General features: G+C 38.6%; 1 protein-coding gene across 1 annotated transcript in view; it reads left to right on the forward strand.

Moving 5' to 3' along the window:
• Positions 1-16,311, forward strand: part of LOC108678736 — a 64,974-nt gene that overhangs the window by 27,468 nt on the left and 21,195 nt on the right. Inside the window, exon 2 of the mRNA XM_047884416.1 lies at positions 2,664-4,222. Within this exon, the coding sequence (XP_047740372.1) occupies positions 2,693-4,222 (1,530 nt within the window). The 5' untranslated portion in view covers positions 2,664-2,692. The remainder of the gene's footprint in view (positions 1-2,663; positions 4,223-16,311) is intronic.

The raw sequence follows: 16,311 nt of genomic DNA on the forward strand, positions 1-16,311 counted from the left end.
TTTAATAAACTGCAGTTCATAAATATGGTGCTGAAAGTTTTTAAGAATTATGTCTGAAGTTATGGAAATTATAAGTCTCCCGATTAAGTTATTTATTAATCGCTTGAAATATTTATTAATTAAATATTTATTAATAGCTTTTAAATATTTATTAATCGCTTGAAACAAACAATGATTGAGAAGAGTCACAGCTCGGTTGCTGCATGTCATAGCACACTATCTAAGCAGGCCCTATACTTTTGGTACTCATTAAGGAGTTAATTAGGAGAGAGGCAAAATACGCAGTATCAGGGAGCATGTCAGCGTGCGTTGGGTGAGAAGAGTATATTTTCGAAGCTGATTTTCAAGCCAATATCCGGAGCGCTCTAATTAGAGGCAGCAGTCAAAGTCTAGGGGCTCGGGCACAACAAATGGGGTTTAAGCAAAGGTTTAAGCTTTCATCTTCCAATAGAAAAATAGGAAATTGGCTTAACGTATAACCTCCGCAATTGACAGTTGGATTTATGAATTCGAACATGACAATAATTGTGCAAGGAGCATGCGCAGCATGCCGCACAGTTCGGGTTAGCATTCAGACTAGTTAAATGATCCAATAAATTCCACTGGATTTTTCTCGTGCCAAAAATTATTTTTTTTCTTTTTAATACCTGAATTAGTTTTACACTTCATAAGGCTGAAAAACTCCTCAAATTTCTTATTTTTATTGAAATTCTGCAGCCTTGGCGTCTCTTTTCCCCGAGAGAACATACAGGTTTGAGGCGATTTCGATTAGATATGAAATTTATCTGATATATCCTGAAGCTCTTTCTGTGAGAGTGGTAAGTTTTTCGTAGATTTATTAATCGCTTGCTGCATTCGGAAACACTTGGATGCTAAGAAGTAGTTTATAAATGAGTATATTTCATTTAAACATTTTTTAAATTCAGCAGCACTGATTAATTTTTAAATTGTTAAAACCTAATGGAACGTACTAAAGAGTATAAGTGAATTTTTTTGACGTGCACAACTTTTCTAACGTTAATTTTTGAAATTAAGTAAACCTAGAGCGCTTTTTATTAGATTCGAAATAATTTAAAATATTCGGCCAAATTTAATTCAACTTATAGTCAAATTTATAAAATTTGACTTAATAAAATTGTAAATTATTTTACTAAATTAAAATAAAATTGATTTATATATATATATATAGTCAAATTCAATCAAATTTAATTCAACTTCAAGTCACGATAAAATATATTTTATTTATTTTTGTGAAGCATTTGTCTCATTAAGAGCTGGGCTCTTTAGATGAAAAATGAGGAACGGTAAATGAGAAGAAAAAACTGCTCTATAGTTTCTGCAGATTTAATGAGATGCCCTAGTCTTTTTCGGGAGGCTTTATTATTATGAGCGAAGCAGCCCGGTGCAGCGCACTGTAAGGGTTCTAATGAAAGACCGTCTATCTACTAACCCTGATGTCCGGCATGGAGGTTGAGAGATACCAAGAAGATTACAGTAACAAAGACAAAGAGCCTCCGAGGTGAACTCGATGCGCTAAACGCTTGGTTTTCCTGCTTAATTCAGCCCGCAGTAAACCATATATAGTCTTTATTCAGCTTACAGTATCGAGTAATTTTTAGCATAGAGTAAGAAAGGAATGCAAATAATGTTCATTAAGTATATGCATGAATAAATATATCAACAATAACATGAATACATATTTTGCCATTTACGGTTTCAATCGAAGTGAAATGTTATAGTTGACCAGCTTTACAATATAAACGTCTTACATCGTAGAAAAGATAAATTTATTTACAAAAATTTATACAATAAATCCATTTATATACAGTTCCAAATCCATTTACATAATAATATAAATACGGAATCGCAACCCAACTTACATTATTTTCCGAAGTATTTTCACGAATTAATCTTTCACCTTAACCTCATCAGTTACATAACCGTCATGGAGCTGTCAGCATTATGAATATTCCCGTAAAAATAAGATTGTGTCCCCTACCAGCCAGCATATTGGTTCGTTGCCCTGCATGCGTAACGAAGCATCACAAGAGGGTATTGCTAAAAGACGCTCGTTAGGACGAGCTTATCAATGCACTCGCCAGCTGCACAGGCCGGCGAGGTTGCCAAACAAAAATCGCATTCTACTTTGTTGGTCTGTACTCTATGGTGAGCCGTCACTCAGCCGGCCTGTGGATGCGGGTGTGGGTATGGGTGTGTGGTTGTGGTTGTGTGGGTGTGAATGTATGGGGAACTGTGTGTGTGGGTTTGAGTGCATGGAATATGGTATGGTTGTGGGACTGGGAGTGTAAGTGTGGGTGCCAATTTTACGTACATGTCAACGTTACCCACAGCAAATTTCAATGTTTAGTCGCAGCGCAGAAACAATTCGCAATGCATGCGTACGGCACACACGTGCATTGAGGAGCGAACGATAATTACGTTCAAAATTAATGGACGCTCATCGCTGTTCAATGTTTTCATATTGAACAAAAACGAGTTTCCAGCATACATAAATGAATTGATTAAAGACTAAAAATGAATTAAACATTCAGTATGCTACTCCACTGTTCTATATTAATAAATTTTACTTATTCAATTGATATTCATTCATTTCCAATTTTGCTGTTCATCGTAGACGTAATGAAAGATAATTTTTGTTTCAGGATGCGATGAATATTTTGGAGCGCCTGTTATGGCCCGGCGCACAGATGGGGACCAGACGTCTCTCCCTCGTCAGCCTCACGAGTCCAGCCAATCCTCAGCTCGACCCTCGACCGTCCCAACGACGCCGGTTGCCTCATCATCTCTTCAAAAATCTCAATCAAAAAGAACGCAAGGCGAAAAGTTTAAAGAACCGTCAAAGAAGTCGTCTCCACAAACGCCATCGCGCGCGACATCGTCGTCACCGATGCGGGTCGCGTATGACGCGGTTGAGTCGGACATTCTGATCGTCTCTGCACGCAAGATGGAGAGTCGGATTGACATGACTCCTTCGTCGAGCGCCTCTCCGCAAAACGCCCATGCATGGAAAAGAAAGAAAAGACGGACCAACAGCGAGATTGTATCTGCACCGATTGGCAGAGTTAAATATATTGGGGAAGGAACTACATGCAGTCAGAGTTTAATATCAGGCTTGATTAGCATAGCATTGACATTATTTTTAAGCGTTCCGATATCGCTCCTAGTCTTACTGACCTTGCCAATGGCGGTATTGGTCAAAACACTCGGAACTGCATGTTTTCATCCAAGATTGCCCTCGTGTGGCAGTCATGAGTATTTATCAGCTCATGATGCCCACTTCTTCACGCAGCCTCAGCAGTCAGTGCTGCATAGCGTTCTCATCGTGGATGGGATGCTGCCGCTGGCGCGCGTCAGACAAGTTGTGTCGGCTCGAGTTCTTGATGCCAAGAATGGCTCCGGGGAGTTGCTCTACCCAAGATTTACCAGTAGAGTTGTGAAGTTGCCGCTGGGGCATGTGTGGCTTCCTGATAGGGCATTTCAAGTGCATCATCATATCTACTTGGGGCCAAGATTAAAGTCTAAGAAAGAACTACAAAACTATGTATCCGAAATCGTCTCGAAACCCCTTCCTTTGGAACGGCCTTTATGGGAAATCATTGTGGTAGGAGGTGGAGACCACGATGGAGTCAGGGATACCGTCCTCGTGTGCCGCGTGCATCCTTGTATCGGTGACGGCATCTCACTCATGAGGATTCTATGCCAAGCCTTATCAGACAATCACGTGCCTCATTTACCGCCCAAACCACACTTTGGAGCCACCACTTATGCAACAAGTGTAATGCAGGCTTTCTTTTCCGCCCCTCTTTTGCTCATCAAGTGGCTATGGTGGTGGCCCAGAGAACATAATCTACTCACAGACTCTCACCATTTCGTTAAGAAGTCATCGTATCCCAATCGGATCTCCAATTCCATCCCACACGCATACTCTCATAATCGAGCAAATCACACTTATAAGTACCAGCACAACCATCACCCACCGCAGCCACTTGAGGATATCCGCTTGCACTTCCAAAAGAGAGGCTCTTCGGCAGTCTGCGATGGTCACGTCGTACGATGGAGCGCCGGAGTTTCTCTGGCAAAAGTCACGCGAGTAAAACTCGTGATGAGAACTTGCCTGAACGACGTGTTGCTGGCCGCCCTCGCCGGCGCCCTCAGGAGAGTCATGCAGAAACGTGGCCTCGCCAACCCTCCCGACATCATGGTGAGATATCATCCAGATACTATCACTTAAACATTTAAATCTAATACCTTAATGAAAAACTTTGAATAGCAATAACTGAAAATATATCTTCAATCAACTGGGAAACAACATCTCTACATCATTTTCAGGATTGGAATTAGAAATATTTTTTGGAAGAGTAAATAAGATCGAACTAATTCTTTAGATGATATATTTTCGAACCTCAAAATATCATGCTGCTCGATTTATTCTAATTATCAAACGGATCTTATAGATAAGGAAGGAATTATTGAATAGTTAAGTGACCTACGGATTTGATGATCCTTCATAGGTCAGTCTGTCGATAATAAGATCTCAGGAAATGCGAGCCCAAAACGTTCAAAAAGGGAACTCAGAAAATCCGGTTCCTTGGTGCGAGAGTCGCTCTTAATCCTTAAGAAATTCTTAGGAATATCCTGCCGTAGAAGTTCACATAATCATCAGCGCATGGCCAGAGCACATCACAAGGATTGGAAAATCAAATGATAGAAGTGTGCCAGGCAACAGACCCTCTCATCGAAGAGTTGCTTATCACTCAGGTTCCACACTCTAATTTTATTTTCGATGCGAAGGAAGGATTTCCAGAATATAATATAGAAACGACAATTATTATTTTATTATAATAAATATTATATTATAGACCCGAAAATATAGACCGCTGAAAAAAAATATTTGATATGAATGTGTATTCACTTTGCATATGTCGTGATTGGTATTTCATCGGGAAGTTAATTTAAAGAAAAAGTAATTTTTAGAAGCCTGCTTCACCTCTTTTAGGAGAAGCAAGAAAATTTCATTATTTTTTAGAAAACTGCAGTTAACCAAAATTACTAAACTCGCACTAGAAAAGAATATTCCCTAATATCATAATTAATACAAGTTACTCTGTCCAAAAATTTGAATGCCAGTCTTGCAGTTTAAGGCTCCGTCAATTTTTTTTAAATCAAAGTATTTAGGCTCATTATTTTACAAAATATTGCTCTTCTTGGATGGAATAAATTTTTGAGCTACATTTACAAACTTTAACAAGAAATTTTTATTGATTTTTTGCTCAGTGTTTGAATCGAAGTTCGTCTTATATTCTGTATTGATAATATTACAAATCATGCGCAATGAAATTCGTAGAATTATTGCACTGATATTTATGTTTGAGGATGATTCCTATTAAACAGTTTGAATTCTATGATTATAGCCGTAAGAAGTATTTAATGGCAGGAGATCGCAAGTGCATCCAAACTATGAATGCATTCGTTATCCATGAACCGGGTGTTTTGTCAAAAAACAAAATCTGGGCACTGTAAGTAATAAATGCATATTGCAAAATAAGGCGGCTGCTTTTTTCAATTTTTCGGCGCCGATCGAAAAACGTTGCTCGGTATAAATTACTATTTTCAGAGCTTCTAATTATTGTATGACTTGTAGATAATGCCTCCAAGACTTTTTGTGACGAAGAGTGTTCGTGTAAACTTGCTTTATTTTGGTAATGCCTATACAGTTAAAGTGTGTAACTACTGAAACAGAGAATTTTGGATATATTGAACCATCAACGGCCTCTCGAACGGAGGCAAAAAGTATTTATATTATGGAGGTCTATAAAGTTCCTGTGTAGGTCATGACCGATAAAGAGTTAAGCCAGAGCTCAGCGCGCGTAATCACCGCGGCGGCCGACGTCCAACAGAAGCCAGAACGCAATTTGAGATAGACCGCCTCCAGCCCCTCAGATTTGACTGACGTTACAGAAAAATTGCGCCTAAAAGACATTTTTTCGGTAAAATGTCGTGCTTGACCGATCGTTTAGGCCTTTTGTGGCGGGCGGGCAGCCGACGGTCTAATCAAGGAGTCGTAGCAAATATTTACGACGCTGCTTGATTAATTGTACTATATAGGAAAGATCACTGTTCGGAGTGTCCTTAGAAAAATGAAAAAATCACGTAAAATTTAAAAACAAAATTTCCCAAATTGTCCACTTTGGACGATGATTGCACGTATTTAACAATTTAGTCGTCTAATACGCTTTTAGGTTGAATAAATTTATCGCGAAGAAAATTTCTGTTGGAATATAGTCCAGTTACCTGTATAATTTTGAATCCCGATACAGAGATAAAAAACTTTAAATTCAGCCTATCGATACCCCTAAACGTTAAATAGAGAAATTTCAAGTTACTGCATACGCAGTTTTTCGAGCCTTATTCTACATTTTCGCCGTTGAAAAATATGTGACAATTCGAGCGTCATATATTTCCCTTAAAATACTGGTTGGGGAAGTTTTATCTATTTATTTGCGGAGGGCATTCGCGCTCGTTAGGTGGCCATGACCGTTGGTTGAACGGACTCTCCATCAAACTCAAGAAAAGAAAGTTCAAGTGGACCAAAATCTCCTCAAGCGCAGCATGGAGCTTCTTAGACATAAAACTCGGAGAGTGTCTCAAAATTTGCTGAGTCTTCTTAATGCTCTCTGATGCTTAGGTTTATGGTCATGAGGCGACCTCTCGCGAGCCAGAAACGCCCCTCAAGGCGCAAACAACTGAATTGACTTTTGTTCGATAGCAGGAAATGAGAAATGGCAGGAATAAAAAATAACAACAACCTAGCTCCTGTAAATGTGGGTTGGTGGAGGACCGAAAAATAATAAGTTTTCGACGAAAATTATCCAGAACAAAAACTTAGGCAACGGGCTTGTGATGAGGCCAGGTATAGTTTTAATGGCCTCGTAAGGGTTCTTGTACTTTTAGTGGCTTCGAGAAGAGGCCTAGTACTGTCATTGGTCTCGAGAGAAGGCCTAGTACTGTCAGTGGCCTCACGAGAAGGCCTTGTGCTCTCAGTGGCTTCGCGAATATTGGCTTATTGCAATATAAACGCTAACAATTCCTACAGCAACGACGCGTCTGGTCTCGTCCAAATCAACCTGATGCTATAGACATTGAACTCTTATCCGACACTCGTGTGGAAGAGTTGCCAGGGCACGCTGTGCCCATTGAGACTTACAAGACATTATTGAGACACTTACAAGACATTAGTTCACAAGGCAGTACCAGTCCTGAGAGAGTTCTTGGTACTGGGGCCATCAGGGAAGGATTTTGCGTAAGCTGCCCGGTCAAATGAATGCTAAAATTGTTGTTGGATATGTAAGAAACAAGAAGGCTATACATGAATAAAATTTATCCAGTCTTGCTGGAGATGTGTGTACGTACGCGGTTAGAGTGCAACCTTAAGAGCAAGTCTAATGTCTATTACACAATACATCGGACGAGTGCTATCTTCGTCGTATAATTGGATCAACAAAGAAATATCGATCGATGAAAGATTGTCCTGCAACGTAAAAACTCTCTCAACGCGAAGTAATTATCTAAACAAACGAAGAATGGAGGGAACAGAATAATGATGGAATTATGGTGTAACATTACATGAAAATAGTAAAAATAAACAGTAGTATGTTTTGAAAACACGATTTAGTATATTTTTAAATACTTATTAATCATGTTCGAAATCAATCAAATATTCATGGTTCACGCTTCCGCTAAATGCAGCAGCAAGCTCCTGCCTACAGTTACAGGAATGGTTGTTTGTCTGCCCATCGTTTCTACTTGCTGGAAGTGGCGATCTACCTAAATGTGCGGATACAGTCATCATTTATCCGTTATTTCTCTCAGATGAGAAGAAGAGGAAGAGGCTGGGCAGCAGTTACGTAAATATCGTCTTTGGGATGTTCTCCTCATCCTTACTAATGGAAACCCTGATCCTCCGTCCGGCTTCTTTGTCGGACCAAAGCTGCACTAACCCCAGCGGACGAACGTAGGAAGTCAGCCAGAACGACACGTTGTATTTTCTAGAATGTTGGAATTTTTAAATGAAAACCCAAAACCAAGCATAAGTAAAATAATCACTTAAACAAACATGTCAAATTTAAATTCGTAATTCATGTTCGTAACTGCGATTATTTCTCAATTATTTATTAATACAAGCTATATGTTCTGCTCTAAATGTCAAACGATAGTTCTGCAGGATGAGATTATTTCTAATTTAAGGCGATTAGATAAAGATTCGTACCTGCAAAATTCTCGAATCTTCACGTAATAAAATACACATAATCCATGCGACGAACTGAATTGCGTTTAATGCAAGGGTTTATACATTTCTGTGATGCATTTCTTTTCAGGTCCTCAAGGCCGACGTTACTCCAGAAATACTCAACTAATTTACACAAGATTTAATTACCTGACAGGTCATAAGCTATAACAAATTATTTTTGCCCGCGTTTTACGTTTTTTTTTCAAGTCAATTGATTCTATGCGAAACGTTGAATTAGCAGTTGTCGTTTTCATGCAATATAAGTCGGATGCAAGGCTTGCAAAATTCCAGATTGCCGGTAAAACAATTGTTGAGTAAGCAACGGAAACTGTGCGGCATTTTCATTTACGCCCCATTTTGTGTCGCGTTGCAAATGATTTTAATGTTTGGTTGATCCTTTTGATGCATTTTTTTACTGAATTTGAATTAGGTGTACAGTTTACACCTATATTGTAACATTTGATTAATAATATTCGAAAGTGTTTGCTGGATGATATTGAATAATTGATTTCCAATGCTTTCGTCATTCGAGAAAATTTCCAGTTATTTCTATCAATGGACAAAACATACAGAAACTCCTTGGTATATTTTGTCCCAATTCTTTTTTGTGTCTCTGTCGTCCTTATTACTTTTCCGTTCCTATTCATCCTCTGCAGTCATTTATCTTCGAAAAATTTTGTTTTCATGGGTGAAAACTAGCCAGAATCGTTTCAAAAAATTCAGTAAAACTCTGTTTTAAGCTACTCTTTAGCTCCCATCTAATCCCGAGTATTAATTCATAAGTTTCCCCTATGTTTCTTGGCCCTCTTCTTGCGTGTTGTGGTGATCCCAGAGTGACATCTGGCGTGTGACCACGAGACGTCCAGCCATGCCTTGATCTCAGCGACGTAGCTCCCTCATTTCCGGCATTGCTCGACCACCCTCGGTGTCCCTAACTTTGGGCTTTGCTCCACCATCCTCCAGCTCCTCAACTTTGGGCTTAGCTCCATCAACGCCTCCCACCTTATGTCATGTTTAAGACTTCCTGGTCCACGGTCACGCTGGATGCACCGCCTTCAACGTCCACCGTCCCCAAGCAGTCGATAAACGGATCTGCACTGTTCCCTTGCTGCTTCAAGACCTTGCTTCACAATCAAATACACCCAAATAAAATAATATTCAAATCAAATTAACGTCGCTGCCCCCTTCTGTGAACCTCTGAAAAGCTACGTTAGTTCACAGTCCTCGCAATCCTCGCACGCAAAAACCTCACGCCACCCAATAAAATTTTTATTTGTAGCTCCACACGGCAGCCTTCTCTACAGTTCACGCATGGACAATATAACATTACTCCCAAACCAGTAAATAATATAACTCCCAAATCAGTATATAACATAACCCCAAACCAGGGAGTCTTGATTCGTCATCGTATAACGCACGCACCGCTCTGCATGGTTGTCCGCATTAGAAGTCTCGGCAGCTGATTTGGATTTGAGTGCGCATTTTTGGGACTTAAAATCCCGCTTATTATGTGCGCGGTTGCAGGTAGCGCGGCTCAAAGCTTAGGCTTTCAAAGATTATTCACTAAGATAGCTGTGAAACGAGTCTGCCTTTAGTGTAATTTTCTAGAACTGCTGCAGAGTTGCCCTAAAATGTTTTGGGAATTTGATATTACCCTCAAGAAGCTGATGACAACAGGAATAGGGGAGTATTCATTTTACAAGCCGTCTTACAATTCGGCTTGTATTTATGTTTTAGTTTACCCCAATTTTATTTTATTTTGAACGTCATTCGAAGTTCATTTCTTCATTGCCAGGCCTTGCTGACAACAGGTGCGTAAAACCATTCATTTTCGGGATTGAATCCCTACGCTTTATACCGCCGGAATGAAGCGGGTATAATAAATACCAGAGCACAAAGCTTCGCGGAATCATGGTGCGCAGTCCCATTGTGATGCAGCGAGCCTCAGAATGCAGTCATCAAACGCATTCCCTTCATCGCTCGAGCTGAGCTCTGATCTGTGGCAGAGCAAACATGATGAAGGGGTTCTCGGATGCAGTACTTTTTTATGGTTACATCGTTCAGAGGTTGAGAATTTTGCAAATTTTGTCTTAGTCTAATAAGCTTATGCGCATGTCTGATACTTGTAAAAACTTTCTGAATAACTTTTTATCTCTTTAAAAGAAATGCACAAAATGTGGTTGATTCAGTGAGTAAGCAATGAAATATTATTACTATTAGTAAAACAACTGGTATTACTACCTGATAGATAGATTTTTAACTAGGAGTACTTTCAGCACTTAGCTGACAAATTAGCCAAAATTTCCAAGTAGCAGTGCCTCAAAAATGTTTTAATTACCTCGTTTACAATGTCTGCTAACATGCTAGCTTGACAAGGCAGACTCAAAATACGGCATTTATGCACTGATAACATCTTGCCTAGTCCGACCTGCTGAAATATTCATAAGACCGACTAGTCATCTGAATTTGACACTTTTGAGTTCTCGTTGAGTTTTCTTCTGGGGAGTAATTCAAAATGTGTTCCATTTTTCGTGTCGAATGTCGTGCAGGCGTCACCGTCCGAGATGCGTACTATTTCCGAGTTGCATTTCGGGTGCCACGCGGGACGTACGAGATCCTCGTGGAAATCGAGTTATTGCGAAATGAGGAGAGCAGCATTTTCTGGACATGCAATTTAATTTGCAGGAAAGGAAAAGTTGGTTCCAATTTTGACGCGGCAGTGCCGGCCCTGAATGCTCGAGACCAATCGAATACCGCCAAAATGGTTTATGTTTTAACTGGCATGAAGTGATCTAAATTTGTTTTGAGCTTTTCATTTCCAATATTGATGATTTTGCAATACCTGCCTTTAATTTGTGTTTGTGTAAAACTCTTTTTCTGTTCTCATTTTGTGTCAGGCTCTATTTTGTTTCAAAGGTTCAGTTAAACTATTTAATTAATGTTTTTACCCCAAAAGTTCGTTCAGTAAATATAATTTAGCTTCAACATTGACTGTAGCAACAAATCAATGACGTGAGCAAACTTCATTTGTGTTGGAGGTTTCGCTTAAATGGAAGATAAAGTCATTTGGTCTCTGTTAGCAACGTATCGATCACTCTGGTATGACAACTTCTCTTTCATAGCACAATTCACGATAACACTCCTGCTTGACACGATATTTTGCTTGACATTTGGTTTTTATTTGAAAAATTTCTTCCAGGCAAAATTAATTATGTTATCTGGACTCACTTCGGGCCAAAACTCTTCCACTTCAGACACGTTAGATATCAGACACGGCAGTTGTGTAAAACTTAAAAGTTTGACAATATGAGAGTTTTCTTAGCAAATCACAATAACATTCATGCCATTGCTGATATGCAATGAGGAAAAGGCTAGGCTGTACTCGTATTTTGCGATTCAGTTTTATTTCATCTAAGTGATACTAGGAACACTATTTTGGAGCTATGCCATCTAAACGATATTCAGAAGATTATTGGAGAGCGATTTCCAGCTGAGCGATATTAGGAATGCTACTTGAGAGCGATTTCCAACCAAGCGCTATTAGGAACAAAATTTTGAAAGGAGCGCCCACTCAACGATATTGGGGGGAGCGCAATTTCTAACCGAGCGATATTAAGAATAATATAGGGCAGAAAATTTCAACCAACTGATATTCGAAGGGTTACTTTACAGCGACTAAAGATTTTAGTTATTGAAAGTTTAGTTATATATGCAGAGTGAAAATTCTTCCAAAAATATATTGAAAATATACTATTTACTCTACATTAATACTATATCAGCCAAAAATTAACCAAAGGCGAATTTACTCTTGAAAAATGAAATCTGAAGCAGAAAATGCCCTGCCACTGCCATGAGCGCGCCGATCCTCCTTAACTTAGGTCCGAGAAGCGGCTCTCATTTCACGACTATGATTCAGGTTAACTGGCGTCTTCCAGGCAGTATTTCTCCTCAAATTTGACCAAAAATAGCGCTACGGCTGAGAAAACCCAATAATGCTTGAGATGGATTTTATTTGTTCGCAAAAACGACAAGCAAACTGATGGCTCAAGGTAGCCGTTTTTTTCCTCTCTTTCTCTTAGCCATCGCGGGCTTAGTTCGAAATGCCGATAGAAGTCGGGCACTGGGGGCATTGGCTTCACGGCGGCCACAGCCGGCGCTTATAAGTTTACTCTGACAACAAATCTTTGGCCCGCCACAACATACAATATTTCGCTTCCGGAATATTTTTAACTGAATAGAGCTGTTTAGTTATTATTATTTCTTTTTTAATTGTGTCATGGGTAGGATTCAACTGGAAATTTAAAATAAAAATGAGTTATTTCATTAAACGATGAACAAATCTCTTGCAATGCAATCCAAATGATTCAAAATTCGTGAAAAATAATTAATATTTACGGATATCATATCTTTAAATTATATTCAACATGGAGCTGCTGACTAACTACATCTTATAAATGCACTTACAAGAGCTGAATTCAAAGCACAATTCGAACATAACAGTCGTTAGCCTTAAGCTGCTGCCTTGTCGTCATTCAAAGAAGTCTTGCGTCATTTCTCCATCAGAATCGACGGGCAGATCTTCAAGTTATTGTCAATTGTGGAGAGTTTAGATGGAGGCCATCGGTGACGTATGATTGAGGGCATGCCAGAGCCCTTTTCTTTAACGAAAGATCTTTCATTGCCAGACAGCCTTGGGAGGACTGGTCTGACCAAGACCGGATGGAAGGAAAGACCTCATTGAGATCCCTCATTCTGGTCCCTAATGAACATGCGATAGAAAACAAGCCGACCGCAATTTCGGCATCTCTTTTGTTGACCTGAGGCCAAAAATGAAAGGTAACTTTTAGCTCAAGATCTCTTATACTTTTTCATGAGCTTCATGTGAGGATCTGTGCATTTTTTCTATATGAGTCACAAGTCAGGAAAAATCTTTCGTGATTTAAAAAATACGCATCAAATGTTTAACGGACGCCTTCGATGACATAGTAAAATTCTATAAATCTCTACGCCCTTCGAAATGCATTCTTTCACTTGAATAAGAACCCAATATCTTACTGATCTCTATTTCTTTGATTATTCCTTGTCTTAATTCTTTCAAATAGATTTTTACAGTAATGCAAAAAATTAATCTCAAACATTTCATCAAATAATTTGATGTCGAACTCCTTAACACGCCATTACTGCGTTATAAATTGCGTTTTAAAAATTGAATCACTAGTGTAGGAAAGGTGGGCAAAACGATACCCTGCACAATAGTTTGTGCGAGACAAATATTCGAGGCTGTAATATTCGAGAATAAATTCAGTCGCTGCATCTAACGGAAAGTTTTAGTACGTTGGCAATGGAATTCTGGATATTTAAAAATGGCTGCTGGAAAATACATGACGGGAAGAATTTAAAAATTCCATTGGAAACAATCACATGAACCGTAACCCGAGATACTTCATAAAACATTTATTGAGGCACGGATAAATTTTACTATGAAAGTTAACAAAGATTCATCATGTGCACTTGTCTGCGCAACGTGACACGTTTGAAAATAATTGTGTTTAAAGAATTCTCAAAGAAAACATACAATGATGAATCATTACCTGCTTTAATTCTGTACAGATCTAGTTAGGAAATCGTGTAAGTGTTAATGTAGCAACATTTATACAATTAGACAACGTCTCTCCGCTTAGTGAAACTTGAAATTGTACGAACGTTCGACTTTTTTTTCTTTAATCTTAGATTGTTCATTGTTCTGCATTTAATGTCACCGGCGTTTACTAGTCTCGTGTCATACCTACCAATTGTCAGAAATGAAGCGTAAGTCGGTTGCCTCAATAAGAAGTTGTCTCGTTTTATGTCGAGCTTATAAGGGAATTTAGTCTTCGTTTCATCACTAATCGCGGGAGCGTGACATGCCTAACATAGCGCTTATCAAGCGCATCCGCAGGCCTACAAAAAGGCCTTGATGAAATTCGAGACAGTAAGAGATTATGCAAAAGATTAATGCGGCTTTGTTGACTAGCGCGAAGATTCGGAAAAATTTGTATTGAGTAGCGCGCCTCAATTGCGTGCGTTATATATGCACCGTTGCATTAATTTAGCTTTCAATTAAAATGGCAAAGAAAGAGGCGCATTGACGTGTGAATGAATCATCAGGAAAATGACGCGATCATGTCATAAACCGCATCAGTTGATTACGATTGAATTATGAGAGGTTCAAATGTGAAGTTAAGTTTATGTAGAACTTGTCTTCGATACCTTTTAAATCCCTGCGTTCGTGTAGTAATTACTTGATATTTTGATATTTTTCTCACCTTAGCATACAAGCAAAATAGCACGCTGCTCGTCATCGTGCATATTGTCAGTTAGTTATTCAGCATCGTTGCTAACGTGAGGGGAGCCCTCACGTTAGCAACGGTGTTGAGCTTCATGTGGTAATTTACCAACTTCTACACATGCATGAGCGAGATGGAAAAGTTTATGACGAGCGAGTCTAATTATGACAATGACGACTCGCTTTGAAGACGAGTTAGTGGGAGACGTGCGGTGTGTGATCTGCATGAGCAGTGGTGAGATGATGACGTGCCTTGAAAGACGTGTGGTGTGTGATCTGAATAGTGCTTCCATTTCTACCGCTACTGTTGCGACCTGCTTGTACATTTGCATGATAAATAAATATATATATAACCATTTTTAAAAACCACGTTTTTCTGGTGGTTACAAAACTAAAAACAATGAAATAAAACAAATGAAAAACTTTTAAAAATCACGTTTTCTTAACGGACAAAAAATAAAAACATTAACTCTTACATAACATCAAAGTTATGTAGAATATTATGTAATGTTATGCAAGAGTTAATGTTTTTCTTTTTTGTCCGTTAAGAAAGCGTGGCTTTCAAAAGTTTTTATTTGTTTTATTTCTTTGTTTTTAGTTTTGTAAACACCCAAAAGCGTGGTTTTAAGAAATAGTTTTATATATATTTATCTTCTACATTTTAGTTTAGCAATTTTAGCAATTCAAACCATTTTTCCAAGGCTTGCAGTTCTGGATGTTCGACAAAAAAAACTCGATTCCCAACCGTGAATTTTTAGTTTTTTTTTTATTTTTTATCAAAAAAATTTATAGTTATTACTTCTGATGATCAAATCTTGAATTGTTAGGCAGCATAAGCATGCATGCCAAATTTCAAGTTTCTAGGATCTTTATAATATAAAAACGTGGTAAAAAACGTTAACGTTCACTTCAAAAAATAAATTTTTGAACGTAAGTTTTATAGTTTGACCAAATGAGGTAAAGATACCCAATAACAGATTTCAGTTTCAGAATTAAGCGTTTTAGCCCCTGAAAATACAGTAAATGCGTAAACTTGCAAACTGTGCTCGTTCAACAATGTTTGCTACAAAATCTTCAAACGTGCTAACGTGTATTAATGAGGCGGTCTTAACGCTGTCTTTTGTCGTTCTCAACTGTTCTCAGAGACCCCCGACCGACGGTCAAAGGTAATTATCGAAGTTGCAACTCCACCACAGTCGATAATTATTCCAAAGGCTTCCCCAAGTTTTGGGCGCTCAATTCGGCCCCTGGAGAAGAATTTCGAGTTTGAACTTCTCGAGGATGGATTGACTGAAAGTCGGGCCGGAATGCTGCAGGACTTTTTTGTTGACTGAGCTTGGGCCATGGAAAATCGATTGCAATTAATCAACTCAAGTCAACAATTTCGGGGAAACTTTATGTTTGTTTGGCAGCTCAATGTATAGCATTAAAAGGCGGTGTTGTTTCCTGAAGATTTATGCCTGCCTTTACTAAACGAGCTAAGCTGATATTGGTTCATCGTGATCGTATTACTGTAAAAAGTGAATGAAATTATTTTAAAAGATTCACAGAGACCACGTTAGCATAATAGTCAACACTTGTTTGTAGTAAAATGTTATTTGATAATACGTACAATTTGATAATACGTACATAATAGTCAAATTATTAAAAATTAAACCAATGCATGCTTTCATTCGCA

Source organism: Hyalella azteca, unplaced genomic scaffold, assembly GCF_000764305.2.
Source record: "Hyalella azteca isolate HAZT.00-mixed unplaced genomic scaffold, Hazt_2.0.2 contig15432, whole genome shotgun sequence".
Classification (NCBI taxonomy): Eukaryota; Metazoa; Arthropoda; class Malacostraca; order Amphipoda; family Hyalellidae; genus Hyalella; species Hyalella azteca.